Here is a 26,844-nt window from a genome sequence, read left to right as displayed (position 1 = left end):
GATTTGATTTGAATAAAGGACATTTGAATGCTTTCACTAGTATCACTCAAGTGGGAAATAGGATTGAGAGTCAGTCAAATCAGGTTAATGGAGGTGTCCATGTACTTTACCATAATGTGCTGGGGACAATAGAAGGCCACTAAAATGTGCAGTTCTGTCACACAACACAATGAGACATGTCTCAAGTTTTGAGGGAATGTGCAATTGGCATGCTGACTGCAGGAATGTCTACCAGAGCTGTTGCCAGAGAATGTTATGTTAATTTTTCTACCATAAACTGCCACTAGGCCCACCCATGGCCGCGCCCCTTCCCAGGTGAAATCCATAGAAAATGCATTCATTCATTTAAATTGACTAAAATCCTTGAAATTGTTGCATGTTGCGTTTATATTTTTGTTCAGTGTATTAGCTTGTCACTAACCATGTCACACTGAGCTGGTTAATCATGTCAGTTGTTTCTAATGTCCAGAGGTTGGTGTGATAGAAAGGCCAGGTTTGGCCGTTGTCTTTAGGTAACTGTAAAGTGCCTCTGTTCCGGTATCCCTGTTGACCTCCATCACCTCTCACCCCTCACAGAGAGGCAGTCACAGAGAGACCAGAAATGTCAGTTCAGCAGGCAGTACCACAGACCAACCACGTTAACAACAACAACACCAGGAAGAGCCCCTCCCAGTCGCGTTCAGGGAGCCTCCAGCGGCCCGAGAGAGAGGAGCCTCCGGAGGGGGAGATCCGACTGAGCCAGGGGGACGAGGAGAGGTACGTGTTGGAGGCTCCTAGAAAGCTCAGCCATCCAGCCACGGAGGTAGAGGTAGAGGTGGACAGGCTCTCCCCAGACACTCTCCCTGGCCCCTCACACCCCAGGAATGGCCAGGCGCACACATTCCTCGCCGCGCTGCCCCCTGAGCAGAATGGGAACGTCGTGTATAAGAGGGGCTTTGTCCCACGGACAGCCACAGAAAAGCAGGTGCAGAGGAAGACTGCTCTGGCTCAGGTGGAGCACTGGGTCAAAGTACAGAAGGGAGATCCCAAGAGGTCAGTCAGAAGACCTACATTACTCATCTAATCTAATCTTTACTCTTATCCTGAGCATAATCTTATCCTTAGCTTCAGTGATGATAACCCTAACCATCACAGGAGGTTGATGGCATCTTAATTGTGGAGAACAGGTTCGCTGTAATGGTGGGAGTGGAATGGTATCAAATACATCAAGCACATGATTTCCATGTGTTTGATGCCATTCCCTTTTTTCCGTTCCGGACATTATTATGAGCCGTTTTCCCCTCAGCAGCCTGCTGTGCTAACTATAGCCAAAGCCCATGCCCCAATGTCAACCATTCAGTTGACATACTGTATTATAACAAACTTTTTATAAATGTCTCCCCCTGGTGGTGATTGTGAATGTCTCAGCTCTGAATTGCTTTTTCACTGTCACTTACTTAAATGCACTTTAGTTTCAACTCAGTATTGATGCTCATTTATGTACCTGGTGAAATAAGTAGACTGCACAGTTTGTAAAAGGCTTTATCCCTGTTTTCTAACCTTAGCAACACACCTACTACTGAGTACGCCCTCCCCCTTCCTCGGCGGACGCCTCCCCAGCAGCCTAAGGCCGTGGTAGTAGAGGCCTACCAGACATTGCCAAAGACCCCCAGACTTCCGTCTGGCGGGAGCTCCCCTTCGGCGCCCCGCAACCTGCCCAGCGACTACAAATACGCCCACGACCGGCTCAGCCACTTCCGCATGTCCACCGATGAGCGCATGGCCACCAAGGAGGGCATGGTGTGGCAGCTGTATGAGTGGCAGCAGCGCCAGCAGTTCCGCCACGGCAGCCCCACGGCGCCCATCTACACCGGGCCAGACTTCCTGGACACAGCCTCCTTCAGGGTCATTGTGGAGCTGCCTCGCTCCATCTCTGTGCCCCCTTCCCCCTGTGAAGTCCCCCCATCTGTCCCCACCTTCAAACCACTGTCCCCACACAGGCCACACACCCCCTCAGACAGGGTGACGGTCAGGCCGCTGGATGAGGTGCCACCTGGGGAGTCCCCCACCGGCTCCAGTTCTCCTAGACGGGTGTTTTCTCAGCTCTCTAAGGTAGGACTCTGACCCACTGGGGTTTAAAGGGTTAAAGAGGCTGGTTTACCAGCCTGGGACTGGCACAACACTAAATGTTTCACAGCTAAGGAACGTTCATCTTTCATAAAAGGGTTTAATTCTCACAGTTACTGAGGTCATTTTGTTTGTAGTGAATTTCCAATTCATCTCTCTCTTAGAGGAATAATAACTTTGACACATTAACCGTTAGAGAAAGGGCCAACCATGGGAAGATGAGCATGAGAAGTAGCCCTGCTGTAATTTCCCGGCATCTTCACTTTGATGCCGGTCACAAGCTCCGAAGGATTCACACAGTCCACACCCAGGCCCTCTACACAGGTGGTAGGGTGTGTGTGTGAGTGGGAGCCTCCCCATCGCCCATTCCTCCCATCTCCCAGCACGGCCCGGCCCAGTCTCCGGGCTCAGACACCCACCAGCCTGTGTGGCCGTGTGTGTGCGAGTGTGTGACCCCCTGTGACAAGGCGATGTCCTACGCCATCCGCACCCTGTGCTGTCTCCCTGCCGTCTCCCACACCCCCCACATGTGAGGCTGTCTCTACAAGGCTGCACCACACCAGCCTCCATGCAGCCCTTATCGCAATCCCACTGTCCTCACGCCAAGTAAACAGAATGTCCCAGCCTCTGTTTCCTCATCATTCACCCATAACGCCAAGTCACTAATTATGTGTCTCAAATAGAACACTGCCGCTCCGCTCGCTCACAGAATAATCATAAACACTCAGAGGAAAAGTCTTTTTTTAATGAGCCACAGTGTGTGTGTGAGACCATCCAAGAAAGCAATGGTTTATGGGTACTACATTTAGTCTACAGATTAACTTTGTTTTGGTGGATCCAGCATCTTTTAGACTGGTGATGTCTTTTTGGCTTGAGTGTGTATTTCAGGGCTGTGTTCCATGTACCTCCTATTGAATATCACACAAGTGTGTGTGTCTGTGTGTCTGTGTGTTTGTGTGTGTGTGTGTGTTATTAGCGGCTAATTCAATTTGCCCAGGGCCTCTCAGCACCCTGTAAACATCTCCACTGTATCTCAACCATCAGCAACGGTCTCGTTCTTCTGATCTTACATTTAAATGAAAAACCTATTATACAGCAAAAAAAGATTGGCTTGGGAATCTCTGAGGGAATGGCTCACAGTGCTTCTCTCGCTGGTAGCAAACAAATGTTATTTTAAGAAGGCAGGTTGGGGATAATTTATGTGTAGTTAATTAAATCTCTTGTTGTTTGTGTCCTTTTAAGGTTCTGTGAAGGGCCTAGCCAAGGAATTCTGTGTGTTAAGCAAAAATGTCAAACCTTCCAAACCCTGTAGCAACTTAAACTGGGGGCACACTTTATTTAAAATAAAAGGAGGAAGGATGGAAATAAATACATGGATAGAAGAAAAAATATGCTGTGTGCACAAATGAGTTTGTTAAGTTGCAGGCATTCCCTTTAAGTTTGGGGTGCTACATATCAGAATGCCCAGTAGCGGGGACAGAAAGCCAGGAACAATCTGAACCACACTGCAGGCATATTCATCCTTGTAAATGTTCATTTATGATTTGCCATTCTGTTTGATCTGTGAAATGGGATATGTAGCCTAATAACTTGTTGATGTCTTTGTTTTCCCACAGACTAGTCAGCTGGAGAGACGGTCAATGCCAGCCATGGGCTACATCACACACACAGTCAGCGCACCAAGCTTACATGGGAAAACGGTACAGCTTCTGTCTTGTTCATTTATCTTCATCACACACCCAGTTTAAACTATTCTCTGCTTTATATTAGGACTATTAAAGATGAATGCTGAAGGGAACGTCAATGTTATACATTTCAGTCAGAAAGCAGCACCATTTTCAGCTGGTGGATTCAGTGCTGTTGTGCTCTGAAGGGCCTTATGTTGGTGACGGGGAGAGAGGAGCAGGTATTGTGGTAGGATGCTTAGGCCCACAGCTCTCTAGGGCCTGAAGAGCTGAGCCCTCACTGCTGCTGCTCTGGTGGCCAGGTGTTGAAGTGCTCTCTCTCTGTCCCTCCCTCTCTTCCTCTCCCTGGCCTGGGCCTGACCCTACTGCAGCCGGAGGAGCTGACCCTGCTGCTCATTCAGCTCAGGAGTCACCAGGCCAAGATGGCTGGTGTCCACGGCGACGCCCTCCACCACCTACATCACAACGGCCTCCTAGGCCCCAGCCTGCAGGTCAGGCCCCCTCGTATCCTCAACCCCTGCAGCCGCCCTGCTCTGCAGCCCCACTCCAATGATTCGTGGATCCCCAGCCCCCAGCCAAATCCCCATCACCCGCAGTCTGTGTCTCTGCTAGTGTTTTGGTCCCAGCTCCATCATTCATTGGACTGTGTGGTGTGTTGGTCGCGTCTGTTGTACTAGTGGCTTAGGTGCTCCCCTGTTAGCATGGACTGTCTGCAGCTATAGATACACCAGCTTGTGGCCTCACTCATCTGTCGGCATAATGTAGCACTCCGTTGAGCCTTATAGAGACGTGTTTCATTTGATTTGTTAAAAAACAAACATGATGTTGCTCCCAAGCTTCATATCAAGCATGTTGCTTGTTGACTATGCACCGTGCCTGTCTTCACATACATATACTCTAGCCTTATCTTCTGTTGTTTGAGGTCTTTGCAAACCTGGATAACTACAATGAGAAATGTATTTGTGACTTTTCTTACACATTTCCCCTCTAAGTCCTGGTTGTGTTGAACTGTGTGTATCTGAGAGGTCACTCTTATTAGTGTAAAGTGACCCTGGGTATACAGGCTGGCTCAGGAGTGTGTCTCCCTAGAGCAGGGGTAGGCAACTACATTCAGCCGCGGGACGATTTCTGTTGGAGCGAATGGTCAAGGGGGCTGGAACTTAATTATAATAATTTGTACACTGAAAATTGTATTCTATTTGAAGTAATACCTTGATTACACAGAGTCATGATCACATATGTCTCTTTTTTTATTTGTGGGAATACTTGGGAACAGATTTCCTAAATTAAACTGAATTGCTGGTGATTTTACAGTCTCTTTTTTGACCAAAAAATAAATACAATAAAAAAGATGCCTGTTGCCGACCCCTGCCCTAGAAGAGCCAGTCCAAACACAGTGCTCTGTTCTCAGACCTGCACACCACAGTGAAGCTGTAAAGGTGCTCAATGACAACCATGCTCAGTCTCTCTCCATCAACGCTTATGTTCTCTTCATCCTCATGTGGACATCATTTACCCATGCCAGAGATTTGGTGGCGAACTGAATTACAAGCAGTGTACTGCCCTATGAAATGCTTAAGCTATTTGTGTAAGCATCCCTAAACTATTTAGATAGCAGCCCTACACTACAATCTAGTTTGGTGTAAATTCTCATAATATAACTGAATCAATCTGCCTGATTTTTCTGTCCTATTTTTGCCTCACTAATATTCATTTGACTGTGGTGATATGATCTCTCCAATGAGAATGAAGTAGAGATATAGAGTTGTGCTGTAACAGCACCTGACTAGTCTTCCTATACTATAGTCTCCTAGCATCCTTTGCAGTCTTGTGATCTGTCTCTCCACTCCTCATTGTCTGTCAGGCAGATGATACTTACATGCAACTGAAGAAGGACCTGGATTATCTCGATCTGAAGGTGGGCCCCAAGAGAAAAGATCACGTAAATGATGATTTATCTCTCTTCCTCCTCTCTCCTCTGTAGCCTGCATCCTGCTCTTCCTTCCACTGTCTAGAGTGTCAGTCTCTTCCTCATTCACACACCTCCTTCTGCTGCTCTTTCCTCTTCTTCCCGACCTCGTTCCTCAGGGCTGTGTGGTTTAGGTTGATGTTGGAATTTAAACGGTCTTCTGTGTGTTTTAACCACTGTTGTTTTTGTTACTAATGCTCTGTATACTGAGAATAATGCTATGCTGCATTCATCTGTGTCTTTACTATCAATTCAGCAAAGAAAACAACTTGAGTGCAATATGATCTCATACATAAAATGATATGATTATTGGCTACAGTATAAATTGTACCATTTTCTATATTGTGTCAAAGCTAGCTATTCTTTCAATTGGATAAAAGTACATTGGGAATAGCACATGTTCACCTTGAAAACTTGGGGTCAAAATATCATACCTCCACTGATGGGAACTGAAGTTTCAAGCAGCACAGTACTACATGTCAAAAACTATGTTTTGCATCATGTAAATTTCACTTCCCAACACGCAGTGCTGCTGAAAGTGACCTACAATGGGCGCGTTCGACATTGCAGCCGACATTAAAGGCGAGTCGAGACTGACTGATCTACAAATCACCTTGCATCCTACAGTAAAGAACTACACAATATTATTTGTAGATCAGTCAGTCAGTCACAATTTACCCATGATACATCACGGATTTGATGCACTCGAGCCCAGAAAATATCTTGCTGCTGTGTGGCTTCATATACACTACCGGTCATAAGTTTTAGAACACCTACTCATTCAATGGTTTTTCTTTTATTTTGACTATTTTCTACATTGTAGAATAATAGTGAAGACATCAAAACTATGATATAACACATATGGAATCATGTAGTAACCAAAAAAGTGTTAAACAAATGAAAAGGTATTTTATATTTGAGGTTCTTCCAATAGCCATCATTTGCCTTGATGACAGCCTTGCACACTCTTGGCATTCGCTCAACCAGCTTCATGAGGTAGTCACCTGGAATTAATTTCAATTAACAGGTGTGGCTTCTTAAAAGTCCATTTGTGGAATTTATTTATGCATTGGAGCCAATCAGTTGTGTTGTGACAAGGTAGGGGGGGACAAACAGAAGATAGCCCTATTTAGTAAAATACCAAGTCCATATTATGGCAAGAACAGCTCAAATAAGCAAAGAGAAACGACAGTCCATCATTACTTCAAGACATGAAGATTAGTCAATAAGGAAAATATTAAGAACTTTGAAAGTTTCTTGAAGTGCAGTCGCAAAAACCATCAAGCGCTATGATGAAATTGGCTCTCATGAGGACCGCCACAGGAAAGGAAGACCCAGAGATACCTCTGCTGCAGAGGATAAGTTCATTAGAGTTACCAGCCTCAGAAATTCCAGCCCAAACAAATGCTTCACAGAGTTCAAGTAACAGACACATCTCAACATCAACTGTTCAGAGGAGACTGTGTGAATCAGATCAAATCAAATGTATTTATATAGCCCTTCTTACATCAGCTGATATCTCAAAGTGCTGTACAGAAACCCAGCCTAAAACCCCAAACAGCAAGCAATGCAGGTGTAGAAGCACGGTGGCCAGGAAAAACTCCCTAGAAAGGTCAAAACCTAGGAAGAAACCTAGAGAGGAACCAGGCTATGAGGGGTGGGCCAGTCCTCTTCTGGCTGTGCCGGGTGAAGATTATAACAGAACATGGCCAAGATGTTCAAATGTTCATAAATGACCAGCATGGTCAAATAATAATAATCACAGTAGTTGTCGAGGGTGCAACAAGTCAGCACCTCAGGAGTAAATGTCAGTTGGCTTTTCATAGCCGATTATTAAGAGTATCTCTACCGCTCCTGCTGTCTATAGAGAGTTGAAAACAGCAGGTCTGGGACAGGTAGCACGTCTGGTGAACAGGTCAGGGTTCCATAGCCTCAGGCAGAACAGTTGAAACTGGAGCAGCAGCACGGCCAGGTGGACTGGGGACAGCAAGGAGTCATCATGCCAGGTAGTCCTGAGGCATGGTCCTAGGGCTCAGGTTCTCCGAGAGAAAGAAAGAAAGAGAGAAAAAGAGAATTAGAGAGAGCATACTTAAATTCACACAGGACACCGGATAAGACAGGAGAAGTACTCCAGATATAACAGACTGACCCTAGCCCCCTGACACATAAACTACTGCAGCATAAATGCTGAGGCAGGAGGGGTCAGGAGACACTGTGGCCCCATCCGATGATACCCCCGGACAGGGCCAAACAGGCAAGATATAACCAGCTGATATCTCAAAGTGCATCACTTTGCCAAAGCACAGCTCCCACACCACTAGAGGGATATCTTCAACCACCAACTTACCATCCTGAAACAAGGCCGAGTATAGCCCACAAAGATCTCCGCCACAGCACAACCCAAGGGGGGGCGCCAACCCAGACAGGAAGATCACGTCAGTGACTCAACCCACTGAAGTGACGCACCCCTTCTAGGGGCGGCATGGAAGAGCACCAGTAAGCCAGTGACTCAGCCCCTGTAATAGGGTTAGAGGCAGAGAATCCCAGTGGAGAGAGGGGAACCGGCCAGGCAGAGACAGCAAGGGCGGTTCATTGCTCCAGAGCCTTTCCATTCACCTTCACACTCCTGGGCCAGACTACACTCAATCATATGATCTACTGAAGAGATGAGTATTCAGTAAAGACTTAAAGGTTGAGACTGAGTCTGCGTCTCTCATATGGGTAGGCAGACCATTCCATAAAAATGGAGCTCTATAGGAGAAAGCCCTGCCTCCAGCTGTTTGCTTGGAAATTCTAGGGACAATTAGGATGCCTGCGTCTTGTGACCATAGCGTACGTGTAGGTATGTACGGCAGGACCAAATCGGAAAGATAGGTAGGAGCAAGCCCATGTAATGCTTTGTAGGTTAACAGTAAAACCTTGAAACCAGCCCTTGCTTTAACAGGAAGCCAGTGTAGGGAGGCTAGCACTGGAGTAATATGATTTAAAAAATTGGTTCTAGTCAGGATTCTAGCAGCCGTATTTAGCACTAACTGAAGTTTATTTAGTGCTTTATCTGGGTAGCCGGAAAGTAGAGCATTGCAGTAGTCTAACCTAGAAGTAACAAACGCATGGATTAATTTTTCTGCATCATTTTTTGGACAAAGTTTCTGACTTTTGCAATGTTACGTAGATGGAAAAAAGCTGTCCTTGAAACAGTCTTGATATGTTCGTCAAAAGAGAGATCAGGGTCCAGAGTAACGCCGAGGTCCTTCACAGTTTTATTTGAGACGACTGTACAACCATCAAGATTAATTGTCAGATTCAACAGAAGATCTCTTTGTTTCTTGGGACCTAGAACAAGCATCTCTGTTTTGTCCGAGTTTAAAAGTAGAAAGTTTGCAGCCATCCACTTCCTTATATCTAGCGAGGGCAATTTTGGGGCTTCACCATGTTTCATTGAAATGGTCATGGTCAAATTGCTGCAAATAAACCACTACTAAAAGACACCAATAAGAATAAGAGACTTGCTTGGGCCAAGAAACACGAGCAATGGACATTAGACCGGTGGAAATTTGTCCTTTGGTCTGGAGTCCAAAGTCTAGATTTTTGGTTCCAACCGCTGTGTCTTTGTGAGACGCAGTGTGGGTGAACGGATGATTTCCGCATGTATATTTCCCACCGTAAAGCATAGAGGAGGAGGCGTTATGGTGTATTTATTTAGAATTCAAGGCACATTTAACCAGCATGGTTACCACAGCATTCTGCAGCGATATACCATCCCATCTGGTTTGGGCTTAGTGGAACTATCATTTGTTTTTTCAACAGGACAATGACCCAACACACCTCCAGGCTGTGTAAGGGCTATTTTACTAAGAAGGAGAGTGATGGTGTGCTGCATTAGATGACCTGGCCTCCACAATTACCCAACCTCAACCAAATTGAGACGTTTGGGATGAGTCAGACAGCAGAGTAAAGGAAAAGCAGCCAACAAGTGCTCAGCATACGTGGGAACTTCAAGACTGTTGGAAAAGCATTCCAGGTGAAGCTGGTTGAGAGAATTCCAAGAGTGTGCAAAGCTGTCATCTAGGCAAAGGTTGGCTATTTGAAGAATCTCAAACATATCAAAATATATTTTATATTTAACACTTTTGGTTACCACATGATTCCATATGTGTTATTAGTTTAGTTGTATGTCTTCACTATTATTCTACAATGTAGAAAATAGCAAAAATAAAGAAAAAACCTTGAATGTGTAGGTGTTCTAAAACTTTTTACTGGTAGTGTAAGTCTAATGCCAGCTTCAGCAGAATGACCTTGTGTGTTGTAATGATTCTACATTCTGCTATCAGCAATTCTCTTCCATTAACAACAGTACAAAGCATCTGATCCTCCTGAAGTGATTTGTATGTACAACACCACAACCCTTAACTAACCTTCTGTTTCTTGGAGTGGGGAGTTCTATTATCGATGTAACACCTCTGTATTTCCTATTTTAAAACAGATCAAAAGTATTGACCCGTTGATCGTTATGGTACACAATGTGTTAGAAAACACCCCTCCAGGTTTTGGGTCCAGTTGGAATGTAAGGATGGTGTGCATACAAAGAGTGAGACCATTCCACTGCTTCTCCTAATAGAATGTGTGTAATGCACTCCTTACCTGCCCGTGTTTGCTGTGATGAGTGGCCATGTTAGAAGAGAGACCCACCTGTGACTGTAGTGCATAGCTTGGCCTGCTGGGTACTGTAGTTCATCATGGTGATGCTGTGTCAGTGTGTGCTGACTGACTGATGTGGACTCTGTCTCTGCTCTCTGTGAGAGGGAGTCCCATTGCATGCTGTTGAACCCTGGATTGCACTTTGCTTCACAGCCTTTCTTTTCCTTTTGTTTGTCTAGTAAGCACTAAAGAGACGACCCATGGGTGCTCTTTGAGACACGTCAATACTGATTATCATTTAACAGAATCAGAGCTATAAGGTCAGATACATAACGTGTGCTTTGGTTATAATTGTAAACACACCTACATCTCTATGCTCTTTGAAATGGATCAGCAGAAATCATTAGCTCTGTTTGGGCATTAAGTCAATTGAAATCTCTTAGCGAAAGACACTGAACTATATCTTATATTTATATCAATTCTCACTGGGCCAGTTCACTGATGTCTCTGAGATGTCTTTGGCCAAGTCTGATGTATCACTGTAACAGAGAGGATCTGAAGGAGGTGCCATATTTCCTGCTAGTTCCTCCCTTTCTCTTGGTTCATAAAGAGGACACGGTCGTTAACTAAACTCACTGACACACTGCCAGGAAAGAGCAGCTTTGTGGTTCTCCGTTGTGGCCTCTCTTAAATGCACAGATGCTGGTTTTGACCATAAATATATTTGCACAGCTTTTAAAGCAGTCATATTGCATTGGCTTGTGCATACTACTACCCACGTCTTTTTTGTTGAATCATTTTTGCATAACTGTTCTACATTGTGGTTTCTGCAATCCCAATGTCTTTAGCAAGGTCTCATGCTGTTGCTTGATAATTGCTGTAATGTTGTTGTTCAGTGTTATCTATTGAATGTTGGTTTTAATATTTAGGGTAGTTGAACTTTTTTTCCAACTATTACTGGGAGAAGTAAGGTTGTATTTGTGCCTTTGGGGCATTGCAGGTTACAGGGCGTGAAACTCTGAAAGACAGACCATCGAAACCTGTTAAGATAGCAGAGAGCGATGTTGATGTAAGTATACCGTCCCCCACCCCCTCTAACCAAACCTCGTCTGATAAACACCCAGTTTATCCATCTCTCTCCTTTTCTTCAACGTCTATCGTTTTTCACATCTTCCAACCCACTACAGAGACAGTGAAGTGAGGATTTGAGGAGTTGGTATTCTGTCGTTGTGGTAAACAGAGGGTGTGTAGGGAGGGAGGGAACGGAGCAGAGCGAAGATGCAGCACTGTGGGGACAGACAGCTTCACTGTTAAAGCCTGAGACTATCGCCAAGGGATTTTATTTCCAGCTCTCAATTTAAAAGGAAAAATACAATTAATGGGATTTTAGACGTAAAGCTCTTATATTTTTCAGTTTGATTTCTGTCATCCGGCCTTTTTAATTCTTTGTTTGCTCAGAATGGAGGTAAATGAGCTGGATGTCTTTTCATCATTAGCATTGTTCCAGTTTAACAATTTATAAGAATTTGTGAATTTGTTTGAACAATTAATATTTAATGCAATTAAAACAACAATATACGTCTGTGAAATAAAAAACAGTTTAATTATTAATTGAACAGAATGATAAGTAGAACTCAAGAATAAACACTCAGTGTGTGAGAAAGATGGTAAGCTAGGCAGTCTTATTTTGTTTTCAGAAACATATAACCCATTTCTGCGGGGAAACAAATATGCCAGTCTCAATAAGCACTGTTCTCTTGAAAAGTGAATTTCAAAATATGGATTTTTGATTATGATTACTTATAATGGGCATTACCATTCCCCACAAGCAGACAGTATAAAGCTTTATTTCTTTATTTTCACACAGAGAAGATGAAAAGAGGTCCTCAGGGCATTTCAAAGAGATGGGTCTTATTGACATATTTCCAGACAGAGCCGACTACAGTAGACTATCAATTCATTCTGCTGGGCACTGTGGTTTGAATGGTGTTTACCAGAAGCTGCTGGGCAGAGGGCCCCTGTTCTAGTCATAAACCTAGTCTTAGACCTTATCAATCTCTGTTCTCTGGGCTGCCTGCTGCTGTTCCCTGTGCAGGTGAAGTTAAGTCGACTGTGTGAACAAGACAAGATCCTTCAGGAGCTGGAAACAACGATACGCACGCTCAAGGAAGACAAGGTATTGGGTTTTCTGTGTTTGTTTGTGTGTGTGTGCCTGGGTATGTATACGTGTGTATTAGCTTCCTCGTATGGTCTCGTCGTGAATACCCCACGCCCTTGTGGTGTCCTGTCCTACAGGACAAGTTGGAGTCCGTGCTGGACGTGTCCCACCAGCAGATGGAGCAGTACCGGGACCAGCCGGCCCACCAGGAGAAGATATCCTACCAGCAGAGACTACTGCAGGAGGACGTGGTGCACATCAGAGCTGAGATCTCTCAGGTGTCCACGGTAAGGCCTGCTCTGTTTGACCTAACACAGCCTAGCTCACTGGTTTGACTGACCACAGTCAGCCCCATTGACTGACCACACAACCTCCCTCTCTGTCTTTCTCACTCTCTTACTATCTCTCTCTCTCGCTCTCTCTCTCTATTACTCTCTCTTTCTCTATGTCTCTCTTGCTCCATGCAGGAGATGGAGAATGCGTGGAACGAGTACAGCAGCCTGGAGAGAGATGTAGGCTGGTTGAGGACAGCTCTGGAGGGCCAGATGAACCGCAGTGGTCTCTCTCAGGTCAGGATCGCACCACAACCACACCACTGCAAACACGTACTCTCCTACAGATTCCCAGAGGGATGGGAACAACGTCTGTAGTGTTTGTGTTCATGGTTGTGTGTGTGTTTGTCTATGAGCAGAAGGAAAAGTCCCAGATCAAGAGGGAGTTGTGGAGGGTTGAAGACGTAATAGCAGGCCTCAGCTCCAGCAAAGCCAACTACCTAATCACCATCTCCTCTGTGACCAACCCAGGTGAGAGGAGTGCTGTGGCTCTGCCTCCGCTTGCCTCTACTAACACACACTGGTGCTCAGGACGAGGTAGAGAGAGAAATGGACGTTACTTGTCATGTGCTTATATATTTACAGGGGACAAAATGGATGAGTTGATTATGGTCTGTATGTGTATTTGGCGTTTGTGGTTGGAGTGTTATCTTGTGTAATTTGAATGCGTGTGTTGGGGGGTGTTTTACGTGTGTGTGTTTTTGTGCCTCCAGAGAGAAAACTTGTGCCTTCCGTGTCGCCGTCGTCAATGCCTTCTCTGTCTGCCAGTCCCTCCCTGGGAGAGATGAGACTGTCCCAGCAGCACAGCCCCCACCTCAGCCCCACAACCCCCACCTCCACCCAGCACACCACCGCAGCCCTCCCCATGTCTGTGCCAAAATGGGTGAGTGGCCCCCGCTCCCCTCCCACTCAGAGGACATAGTGTTGAATGTTATCCTACCTGATAGTAAATGGGATTGAATATGATGGTAAAGGCTATGCTGGTTGGTTATTTTCTCTGCAGGCAGATGAGGGCGCCCCTCCCCGACCACCACTACCTCAGCTATACAGTCCTGAGGACCACGCCCCGGCCGTGCCTCCGCCGCCCAGGGAAACCAGCGTCATCAGACACACGTCTGTACGAGGCCTCAAACGACAGTCTGACGAACGCAAGCGGGACAGGGAGATCGGCCAATACACCAACGAAGACAATAAGGTGTGTGTTTGGAGAGAGCTATGGAGCCGTGTGTCTGTGTGGTACTGATATCTGTCTCTGTGGGTGTCAGGTGGAGCTGCGCACCTTCCTGAGTGAACCTGAGCTTCTGGGAGTGGGAGGGTCTGGTCACATGAGGATGGGGGCCTTGGGGCATGACGGTGGCTACCAGACCCTGCCAAGCAGAGGTAAGTAGCTCTAGGTCCAACACATGTAATGCATCTTGATGTAAAGTGGAATAACATGTTTGTTTCTTTGAAGAAGTCTTCCTCTTCAGAATAAGCAAACAGCTTGAAAGGCTAAACAGCTTTCAGTTCTTTATAGTGTTCACACCAGCAGCAAATATGTGCATTGTAATGTACCCACTGAACATGCTTTGGCTCTTGTGCTCACTTGGGAGTCGTGTTTTCATATTTGCTGTCTTTCTCTCAGGGCCGGCTGGCTCCTCATCCAGGCTAAATCAGTCCACAAACATCTCCTCATATGTTACCCTCAGAAGAGGAGCCTCAGCCGCCTCAGGCCTGAAGGTAAGATTCCAACTATTTCTGACTGACTAGGAGTCAAGAGACAAGGTGGAGAGGCAGCACACATATTGTTCATAAATCCTGTGATGGCTTTTACTTTTGTGGAGCTGAGACAAGCTGACTTGATTAGATGCAGCATCTAGTACAAAACGCTGAGTACATGGAAAAAACTAGGTCATTTCCCATGAAGAAAACTTTATGAATGATTTCATCTGGCCAACGGTATTGTTATAATAGAAGATTAAATTGCTATTATTGAGAAATGTAGGCTAGTGTAGTAGTTTAAGTAGATACTGTATTACAGAAGTGGGATAATAGCCACTAGTGGTATAGTAACAGTATAATTATTGACTGTTGTTGTAGTAGTAGTATGGTGTTGCTGAAGCAAGGAACACAAATAACTCTAAGTCAGAAGTAGGTTAAATATTTAGTGTTCTTGCAGAAGCAAGTCACACTAAATAGTGATTTTCATTCATAGAATGTGCTCCCCTACTTCTATAATTGTACATTTCTGAAAGTTCCACGGCAGTTAATTCAACAGTGTGATAGGTAGGTGATGCGGTGATGCGGTTACTAAAACAGCTGTAGCTCTTGATTGGTATAAGCTATTCCTGTTCTGATTTCCGATTTGATTAGCCCAGAAGTAGACTAACATTTCGTACGCTCTAAATTGTTGTCCACGTGGTTGGGAAAGTGGTCAAAACAGGAGTTGTTTCAAAACATTGAGAGAAAAAGCAGTTGATGCAGTTACTAAAGCAGCTGTATCGTTTGATTGGTCGAATATATTTCTGTTCTGGTTTCAGATTTAAATAGCAGAGACGCAGACTAAGATTTCCTTCTCTAAGTTTTTGCCTAAATAGTTTGGAAAGTCACATTGTTTACAGTGAATAGAATGTTGGAAGTCTGGTAGTTTTTAACAATGAGACCTTTAGAATGTTGAAGAAATCCCATTAAAGTGGATGACTTTTTGGGGGGAAGGACAAAAAGCTTAATAGTTTAAAAAGTATACATTTGATCAAAAAGCTGTATACAAGAACACTATTCCAGAACGGTATGCATGTTTTAAATTTTGAATGGGGTTTCTAGCTTAATCTCGGCCTGTACGTTTGAATGGTGCATGAAACATTGTGTTCCAAAGAAAAAAGAAGTTAGGTCATTATTTAAAGTGTGACTTCTGAGCAAGTCACATTAAAGAGCAACTGCCCCTAAAAAAACTACTTTTCATTTAGAAAGAAGCCTATGTGGCCTAAATGTGAGTCAGAAGCATTTAGTCTACTGTAAAAATGTATTACAAAATGTAAATAGAATACTTTTGGTCATAAAGTGAGTCTCGCCCAAAACTGAGTTTTGCACCTGAGTATGTCACAACGTAAATGAAGGTTGGTTTTATTTAAGTCCTGTCCACATGCCCACAGCTGGCAGCACACAAGTAATAATCAGTTCGGAGTGCAGCTGCACACGACCCGATCGTAATGCCCTTGGTAAATGTGGTTTGACTTTGCAGATCGCTATGGGACAGTGTGTAAAAATTCCAATAGCTCAATGACTTAAAAATCTCAAAACACTATATATTGTAGAAAGTCATATACAACTATTAAAAGCTAACATAAAAATATTGTCTCATTTACGTTGTAGTTTATTGACGGTACCTAACTAGATGGGAGATGGGCTATCCAAAGTCAAACCAACTTTGCCACAGTCGCACACCAGCCAGATAAATCTAATTGGTGAAAGAATTTGGCTAACTCTTCCCACCTGCGAATACACACACACAAAACACCCACATCAAACTACACCCTGAAATCAACTCACGTTTGAATTCAGTCATGGCCGCTAGCATTTCTTAATGAACCAAATCTAAAACGAGGCCAAATCAGGAATTTCTGCCACCTTTTAAATAACCTATCATCTACAACTTGAGGGGGTCCAAGACTGCATATGCAATGCTAATGAATGACTGGTTTAAAGACTTGCTATGGAACTTTGGCGACTACTAAGTATTTTTAAACCTCCCGCTTTGGGCTGGATGTGTCAATATGTAGATCATAAATGCATAATATGAGCAGAATTACTGTCTTAGTTCAATTAGCCACGAAATCCTGAGTTTGAAAGCAAAACAAATTCTGGAAGCTGTGCTGCGACATTTTACCTGCATTTTTCCCCACATGCACATATCTACATGACCAAAAGTATGTGGACACTCGTCAAACATCTCATTCCAAAATCATGAGCATTAATATGGAGTTCGTCCCATCTTTGCTGCTGTAACAGCCACAAAACTTCTGGGAAGACTTTCCACTAGATGTTGGAACATCGCTGCGTGGACTTGCTTCCATTCAGCCACAAGAACATTAGTGAGGTCGGCCACTGATGTTGGGCAATGTTCGATGGGGTTGAGATCAGGGGTCTGTGCAAGCCAGTCAAGTTCTTCCCCACCGATCTCAACAAACCATTTCTGTATGACCTCGTTTGTGCACGGGGGCATTGTCATGCTGAAACAGGAAAGGGCCTTCCCCAAACGGTTGCCTCAAAGTTGGAAGCACAGAATTGTCTAGAATTTCATTGTATGCTGTCGCCTTAAGATTTCCCTAAACTGGAACTAAGGGGCCTAGCCAGAACCATGAAAAACAGCCCCAGACCATTATTTCTCCTCCACCAAACTTTACAGTTGGCACTATGCATTCGGGCAGGTGGCATTCTCCTGGCAACCCAGATTCGTCCGTCGGTCTGCCAGATGGTGAAGCGTGATTCATCACTTCAGAAAACGCGTTTTTACACTGCTCCAGAGTCCAATGGCGACGAGCTTTACACCACTCCAGCCGACGCTTGCTATTGCACATGGTGATCTTAGGCTTGTGTGTAGCTGCTCGTCCATGGAAACCGATTTCATGAAGCTCCCGACAAACAGTTCTTGTGCTGATGTTGCTTCCAGAGGCAGTTTGGAACTCAAAAGTGAGTGTTGAAACCGAGGACAGCACTCGGCGGTCCCGTTCTGTGAGCTTGTGTTGTCAACCACTTTGCGGCTGAGACGTTGTTGCTCCTAGATGTTTACATTTCACAATAAGATCACTTACAGTTGACCGGGGCAGCTCTAGCAGGTCAGAACTTTGACGAACTGACTTGTTGGAAAGGTGGCATCCTATGACGGTCTCATGTTGAAAGTCACTGAGCTCTTCAGTAAGGCCATTCTACTGCCAATGTTTGTCTATGGAGATTGCATGTGTGCTCGATTTTATAAACCTGTCAGCAATGGGTGTGGCTGAAATAACCGAATTCACTAATTTGAAGGGATTCGGTTATTTATAAAATGTCCACATACTTTTGTATATATAGTGTATGTGACGTAGTATGCAATTTTAGGGGACCACGTTTGACTTGTGAGCGCAAATTTTAGATCTACTGGCTAAAAAGTATACACAAGTACAGGAGAACCTCTCTCCCCTGCTCCCTCCCTCCCACTCTCTCTTGCTGGTGTTGTGGGCTGTTTTAATTTATTCCCTCCTCTCAGGAGAGACCAAAGAGTGCCTTGGAGCGTCTGTACTCTGGGGATGTGCTGCAGCAGCAGAGCAGGGGGAGGATGAGTGCTGAGGAGCAGCTGCAGAGGCTGAAGAGGCACCAGAAAGCTCTGGTCCGCCAGCGCAAGAGGACCCTGAGTCAAGGAGAACGCCAGGCCTCCTCATCATCACAGCAACGCCCCCTTTCCGCAGACCTGGGCTCAGTACGTTAGAGCTACGCCTCACACGCCTAAAGCATGACCATTAGAGCTACAGCTACAATGCATGCAGAAGTAACAATGCATGCGACCACTAATACATTTCAGTTCGTAGGGTTTTCATAGTGCCGTTGATGTGAGTTTGAGTGTGTGAGTTGGTGTGAACTAGCTGGTGCAGCAGGTAAGCGGGTGTGAGAATTGACTGCTGTGATTGTGTGAGAGGTGAGAGATGCTGTGGTGTGACATGCAGGTGGAACTACTGGTGTTCTCACCTAGGAAGTGTTATTGTCTTTTCTGCAATAACAGAAAGGACAGAATAGGTGGGGCCCCTGATTTCAAATGTCCTTGACTCCATTGCAAAACAATGATTGAAAGGATTGAGAGATATTCACATAATGTATTTTAGACTACAGTCTGTCTCTAATGAAGTAGACTCTGCTATGATACTGATCATGGTAATGATTAACCTCACTTCATGAACTCTATTAAAGGCCCTTTGAGATATGGAAACGGCATTCTTATGTCGGCCATCTTTAACTGTGTCAAAGTGCTTTTTGTTGGTTAGCTTGTGAGAATCTTTATGTGAATTATTAGTACTAAACACTGATGCATTAATGCAGCTTCAGTAAATCAGCTTTGTGGGGGTTGATTGTAGTTGATTGATTGTACTACAATGAATCATATCCCTACTGCTGCATTAACGACCCATAGCCATTACCTCTCTCCTCCCTACACCCACCCCTGGCTAAACAAGTGTTCTCTCAGCATTTCTCTAATGTTACCTCAATACTGGAGATGCACACAGCAGCTAATAACTCTCTCCGTCTTTCCCACCCTGACTAAACTGCAGTTTGACCTATTCTCAGGCTCCATGACAGTGTTTGAGTCTGTGTTCCTATCACTCCACTAGTGCAGCCCACTGCTAAGATACTAACCACATACCCTTCTTCTAGAACGTTCTGTCATTCTCTAACCAGGTCTCATTGTGCTGCTCAGACAAAACATACATAATCCTGCAGATTAAAAAAAACTGACTTTTTACGTTATTTATTTTCACTGCCATTTTAAAGAGCTCTCTAATCATTACAAGTGTGGATATAGACTGCCGGATGAAACATTTTCTAATGATCATCTATTGACTCATCAGCATATACGTTTCATATTGCCTGGAGTTTGATACGATGCAACATCCGTCTAATAATGCGCTTTTTAGTCGATTAGTGTTTGTTTATGAGTAAAAGCTTCTAAGGAGTGACTTTAGCAATGTGAATGCAGTTCTGATTGTGGTGACTTGTAGATCTTACCACCACTCATCTCTCCTTGTTAACTGACTCTACATACAGCAATGCCTAATGTAAAGTACATGTATCCGTGTGCCACTACCTTTATCCATTGTGCCAATCATTTACAGTCGTATCAGAACTCAAGTCAGCATATTATTTCTCTGTTTATCTGCAAATGGAGGATCATCTACTAAGCTCCCTCCCTCTTCTCCACATATTTAATGTAGAGGTTTGCAAATAAGAAATAAACACACATTTTCATAATAAATGCATGCTTGCCATGTGTTTTTTCTTCATTGCATGTCTATTAAATATGTATTTGTGGTATTTACTGCACTGGACATTTTTCTTTTCGTCTAGTAAGCACAATGATGCCTGGGACCAATATGTGCATGTAAATGAATGTAGCTAGATGGATCCCTCTCTTCTCCCGAATCACTGACTGCACAAGTAGAGTGATGCATTCCGTGGTCTGAGAGCTTAGCACTCGTACTGCACCCCCATCAACAGTCCTGTACACGCTGGTGGTTTTGCCTGTGGAGAATAGTGTTGCATTTGTCATATTGTATGCCACTGTGTATGTATGTTTGAATGGAAAACACACAGAAATATCTTCTTCTTTTTTAAGGGAAAATGCACAATATACAGTATAGCTACAGAGAAGAAAACATCAATGTCTGTAGAGAAGCAGCAGTATGGTTGTTTCGGTGTGTAACTGTTGTGTCTGTGAAGCAGCAGTATGGTTGTGTTGGTGTGTAACTGTTGTGTCTGTGAAGCAGCAGTATGGTTGTGTTGGTGTGTAACTTGTGTCTGTGAAGCAGCAGTATGGTTGTTTCGGTGTGTAACTGTTGTGTCTGTGAAGCAGCAGTATGGTAGTGTTGGTTTGTAACTGTTGTGTCTGTGAAGCAGCAGTATGGTAGTGTTGGTGTGTAACTGTTATGTCTGTGAAGAAGCAGAATGGTTGTGTTGGTGTGTAACTGTTGTGTCTGTGAAGCAGCAGTATGGTTGTCTTGGTGTGTAACTGTTGTGTCTGTGAAGCAGTAGTGTTTGTGTGTAACTGTCATGTCTGTCTAACCATCCTCCTCCAGTGGAGGCGAGAGCAGGAGTTTGACCTGCAGTTGCTGGAGCGGGCGGTGCAAGGGGAGGAGGCGCGGGGCGTGGTCCAGGGCGAGGAGTGTCCAGCAGAGCACAGTGATAGACCTCGGTCCCAGTCAGACGAGTGGCTGACCCTCCGCTCTACAGCCACGTCCACACTTACCCAGGAGGCGGACCTGGAGACGCTGGACTATGACCTGGACCTCAGCCGAGAGGTACAGCCTGACCCTCACCATCTCCACCATCAAACCTCACCAAGTCAGAGCTGTTCACTTTAACATTTCATTAAGGACTTAGTACTTTCACCATGTTGTTTAAACAATTGACTAGACTTGTTTTCAGCTTCAATGGTTATATTCCCTAATCCCTACAATAATGGTACTAGAGTCGAATAGCTGTTAGTAGGAAACCTCTACTGTGTGTGTTTCTCTGTGTGTAGCTGGCCAAACCTCAGAAGGTGTTAATCCCCGAGCGCTACATAGACACAGAGCCTGAGGAACCTCTCAGCCCTCAGGAGGTGGAGGCTCGCCATCGCAACATGGAGCGCATCAAGAACATTCTGGCCAAGTCCAGGTATGTTACAGCACCACCACTACTCACTGGGCCAATATGGAAGATCAGTTTGACAGGCCATTCAATTCTTTGTGTAATAGTGTGTGGTGTGTGTGTGATTAGTGTTCAGATCCTGGCGGGGCCCTATGTGGCGGTGGACAAGCCAGAGGTGCTGGGTCTGGACTCAGCCCTACTGAAGCAGGAGAGGATCATCACCATGTCTTACGCCCTGGCCTCAGAGGCCTCCCTCAAGAGCAAACAGGTCGCAGGTAATACCAACACACACAACTGGACACACTCTCTGCAGTAATACCACACACACAACTGGACACACACAACTGGACACACTCTGCAGTAATACCAACACACACAACTGGACACACACAACTGGACACACTGCAGTAATACCAACACACACAACTGGACACACACAACTGGACACACTCTGCAGTAATACCAACACACACAACTGGACACACACAACTGAACACACTCTGCAGTAATACCAACACACACAACTGGACACACTCTCTGCAGTAATACCAACACACACAACTGGACACACACAACTGAACACACTCTGCAGTAATACCAACACACACAACTGGACACACTCTGCAGTAATACCAACACACACAACTGGACACACTCTGCAGTAATACCAACACACACAACTGGACACACTCTCTGCAGTAATACCAACACACACAACTGGACACACACAACTGGACACACTCTGCAGTAATACCAACACACACAACTGGACACACACAACTGAACACACTCTGCAGTAATACCAACACACACAACTGGACACACTCTCTGCAGTAATACCAACACACACAACTGGACACACTCTGCAGTAATACCAACACACACAACTGGACACACACAACTGGACACACTCTGCAGTAATACCAACACACACAACTGGACACACACAACTGGACACACTCTGCAGTAATACCAACACACACAACTGGACACACTCTCTACAATAATACCAACACACACAACTGGACACACTCTGCAGTAATACCAACACACACAACTGGACACACACTCTGTAGTAATACCAACACACACAACTGGACACACTCTATGCAGTAACACCAACACACACAACTGAACACACACTCTGCAGTAATACCAACACACACAACTGGACACACACACTGTAGTAATACCAACACACACAACTGGACACACACAACTGGACACACACTCTGTAGTAATACCAACACACACAACTGGACACACACACTGCAGTAATACCAACACACACAACTAGACACACACAACTGGACACACTCTGCAGTAATACCAACACACACAACTGGACACACACTCTGCAGTAATACCAACACACACAACTGGACACACACTCTGCAGTAATACCAACACACACAACTGGACACACACTCTGCAGTAATACCAACACACACAACTGGACACACACTCTGCAGTAATACCAACACACACAACTGGACACACACTCTGCAGTAATACCAACACACACAACTAGACACACACAACTGGACACACTCTGCAGTAATACCAACACACACAACTGGACACACTCTGCAGTAATACCAACACACACAACTGGACACACACAACTGGACACACACTCTGTAGTAATACCAACACACACAACTGGACACACACACTGCAGTAATACCAACACACACAACTGGACACACACTCTGTAGTAATACCAACACACACAACTGGACACACTCTGCAGTAATACCAACACACACAACTGGACACACTCTCTGCAGTAATACCAACACACACAACTGGACACACTCTGCAGTAATACCAACACACACAACTGAACACACTCTGCAGTAATACCAACACACACAACTGGACACACACTCTGCAGTAATACCAACACACACAACTGGACACTCTGCAGTAATACCAACACACACAACTGGACACACTGCAGTAATACCAACACACACAACTGGACACACTCTGCAGTAATACCAACACACACAACTGGACACTCTGCAGTAATACCAACACACACAACTGGACACACACTCTGCAGTAATACCAACACACACAACTGGACACACACTCTGCAGTAATACCAACACACACAACTGGACACTCTGCAGTAATACCAACACACACAACTGGACACACTCTGCAGTAATACCAACACACACAACTGGACACACTCTGCAGTAATACCAACACACACAACTGGACACACACAACTGGACACTCTGCAGTAATACCAACACACACAACTGGACACTCTGCAGTAATACCAACACACACAACTGGACACACTCTGCAGTAATACCAACACACACAACTGGACACTCTGCAGTAATACCAACACACACAACTGGACACTCTGCAGTAATACCAACACACACAACTGGACACACTCTGCAGTAATACCAACACACACAACTGGACACACACTCTGCAGTAATACCAACACACACAACTGGACACACACTCTGCAGTAATACCAACACACACAACTGGACACACTCTCTGCAGTAATACCAACACACACAACTGGACACTCTGCAGTAATACCAACACACACAACTGGACACACACTCTGCAGTAATACCAACACACACAACTGGACACTCTGCAGTAATACCAACACACACAACTGGACACTCTGCAGTAATACCAACACACACAACTGGACACACACAACTGGACACACTCTGCAGTAATACCAACACACACAACTGGACACACACAACTGGACACACTCTGCAGTAATACCAACACACACAACTGGACACACACAACTGGACACACTCTGCAGTAATACCAACACACACAACTGGACACTCTGCAGTAATACCAACACACACAACTGGACACACTCTGCAGTAATACCAACACACACAACTGGACACACACAACTGGACACACTCTGCAGTAATACCAACACACACAACTGGACACACTCTGCAGTAATACCAACACACACAACTGGACACACTCTGCAGTAATACCAACACACACAACTGGACACTCTGCAGTAATACCAAACACACACAACTGGACACACTCTGCAGTAATACCAACACACACAACTGGACACACACTCTGCAGTAATACCAACACACACAACTGAACACACTCTGCAGTAATACCAACACACACAACTGGACACTCTGCAGTAATACCAACACACACAACTGGACACACACTCTGCAGTAATACCAACACACACAACTGGACACACACTCTGCAGTAATACCAACACACACAACTGGACACACACTCTGCAGTAATACCAACACACACAACTGGACACTCTGCAGTAATACCAACACACACAACTGGACACACACTCTGCAGTAATACCAACACACACAACTGGACACACACAACTGGACACACTCTGCAGTAATACCAACACACACAACTGGACACACTCTGCAGTAATACCAACACACACAACTGGACACACTCTGCAGTAATACCAACACACACAACTGGACACTCTGCAGTAATACCAACACACACAACTGGACACACTCTGCAGTAATACCAACACACACAACTGGACACACACTCTGCAGTAATACCAACACACACAACTGGACACACACTCTGCAGTAATACCAACACACACAACTGGACACACACAACTGGACACTCTGCAGTAATACCAACACACACAACTGGACACACACAACTGGACACACTCTGCAGTAATACCAACACACACAACTGGACACACACTCTGCAGTAATACCAACACACACAACTGAACACACTCTGCAGTAATACCAACACACACAACTGGACACACACAACTGGACACTCTGCAGTAATACCAACACACACAACTGGACACACACTCTGCAGTAATACCAACACACACAACTGGACACACACTCTGCAGTAATACCAACACACACAACTGGACACACACAACTGGACACACTCTGCAGTAATACCAACACACACAACTGGACACTCTGCAGTAATACCAACACACACAACTGGACACACTCTGCAGTAATACCAACACACACAACTGGACACACACTCTGCAGTAATACCAACACACACAACTGGACACTCTGCAGTAATACCAACACACACAACTGGACACACACTCTGCAGTAATACCAACACACACAACTGGACACACACTCTGCAGTAATACCAACACACACAACTGGACACACTCTGCAGTAATACCAACACACACAACTGGACACACACTCTGCAGTAATACCAACACACACAACTGGACACTCTGCAGTAATACCAACACACACAACTGGACACACTCTGCAGTAATACCAACACACACAACTGGACACACTCTGCAGTAATACCAACACACACAACTGGACACTCTGCAGTAATACCAACACACACAACTGGACACACTCTGCAGTAATACCAACACACACAACTGGACACACACTCTGCAGTAATACCAACACACACAACTGGACACACACAACTGGACACACTCTGCAGTAATACCAACACACACAACTGGACACACACAACTGGACACACTCTGCAGTAATACCAACACACACAACTGGACACTCTGCAGTAATACCAACACACACAACTGGACACACTCTGCAGTAATACCAACACACACAACTGGACACTCTGCAGTAATACCAACACACACAACTGGACACTCTGCAGTAATACCAACACACACAACTGGACACTCTGCAGTAATACCAACACACACAACTGGACACTCTGCAGTAATACCAACACACACAACTGGACACACACTCTGCAGTAATACCAACACACACAACTGGACACACACAACTGGACACACTCTGCAGTAATACCAACACATACAACTGGACACACACAACTGGACACACTCTGCAGTAATACCAACACACACAACTGGACACTCTGCAGTAATACCAACACATACAACTGGACACACACAACTGGACACACTCTGCAGTAATACCAACACACACAACTGGACACTCTGCAGTAATACCAACACACACAACTGGACACACTCTGCAGTAATACCAACACACACAACTGGACACTCTGCAGTAATACCAACACACACAACTGGACACTCTGCAGTAATACCAACACACACAACTGGACACACTCTGCAGTAATACCAACACACACAACTGGACACTGCAGTAATACCAACACACACAACTGGACACTCTGCAGTAATACCAACACACACAACTGGACACACTCTGCAGTAATACCAACACACACAACTGGACACACTCTGCAGTAATACCAACACACACAACTGGACACACTCTGCAGTAATACCAACACACACAACTGGACACACTCTGCAGTAATACCAACACACACAACTGGACACTCTGCAGTAATACCAACACACACAACTGGACACACTCTGCAGTAATACCAACACACACAACTGGACACACACAACTGGACACACTCTGCAGTAATACCAACACACACAACTGGACACACTCTGCAGTAATACCAACACACACAACTGGACACACTCTGCAGTAATACCAACACACACAACTGGACACTCTGCAGTAATACCAACACACACAACTGGACACACTCTGCAGTAATACCAAC

At 45.0% G+C, this 26,844-nt stretch overlaps 1 protein-coding gene across 20 annotated transcripts in view; it reads left to right on the top strand.

Annotated features, from left to right (window-relative positions):
• The window catches only part of LOC129834604 (pleckstrin homology domain-containing family A member 7-like), a 160,830-nt gene that overhangs the window by 125,420 nt on the left and 8,566 nt on the right, over positions 1-26,844 (top strand). For 7 of the 20 annotated variants that reach the window (XM_055899756.1, XM_055899746.1, XM_055899748.1 and 4 more), the window contains 19 exons: positions 577-1,032; positions 1,545-2,091; positions 3,723-3,806; positions 4,163-4,282; positions 5,656-5,709; positions 10,244-10,324; positions 11,399-11,467; positions 12,494-12,574; positions 12,694-12,843; positions 13,024-13,125; positions 13,248-13,359; positions 13,602-13,771; positions 13,892-14,083; positions 14,154-14,268; positions 14,513-14,607; positions 18,113-18,322; positions 20,688-20,909; positions 21,134-21,267; positions 21,370-21,515. In XM_055899756.1, coding sequence (XP_055755731.1) covers positions 577-1,032; positions 1,545-2,091; positions 3,723-3,806; positions 4,163-4,282; positions 5,656-5,709; positions 10,244-10,324; positions 11,399-11,467; positions 12,494-12,574; positions 12,694-12,843; positions 13,024-13,125; positions 13,248-13,359; positions 13,602-13,771; positions 13,892-14,083; positions 14,154-14,268; positions 14,513-14,607; positions 18,113-18,322; positions 20,688-20,909; positions 21,134-21,267; positions 21,370-21,515 — 3,140 coding nt within the window. Of the gene's footprint in view, positions 1-576; positions 1,033-1,544; positions 2,092-3,722; positions 3,807-4,162; positions 4,283-5,655; positions 5,734-10,243; positions 10,325-11,398; positions 11,468-12,493; positions 12,575-12,693; positions 12,844-13,023; positions 13,126-13,247; positions 13,360-13,601; positions 13,772-13,891; positions 14,084-14,153; positions 14,269-14,512; positions 14,608-18,112; positions 18,323-20,687; positions 20,910-21,133; positions 21,268-21,369; positions 21,516-26,844 lie in introns of all 20 variants that reach the window. The other 13 variants (XM_055899764.1, XM_055899763.1, XM_055899754.1 and 10 more) reach the window with 9 other exon arrangements.

The sequence above is a fragment of the Salvelinus fontinalis genome, chromosome 35 (assembly GCF_029448725.1).
Source record: "Salvelinus fontinalis isolate EN_2023a chromosome 35, ASM2944872v1, whole genome shotgun sequence".
In the NCBI taxonomy this organism is placed as follows: domain Eukaryota; kingdom Metazoa; phylum Chordata; class Actinopteri; order Salmoniformes; family Salmonidae; genus Salvelinus; species Salvelinus fontinalis.
The sequence above is the reverse complement of the archived record's forward strand: the minus strand, read 5'-3'. Positions and strand labels throughout refer to the sequence as shown.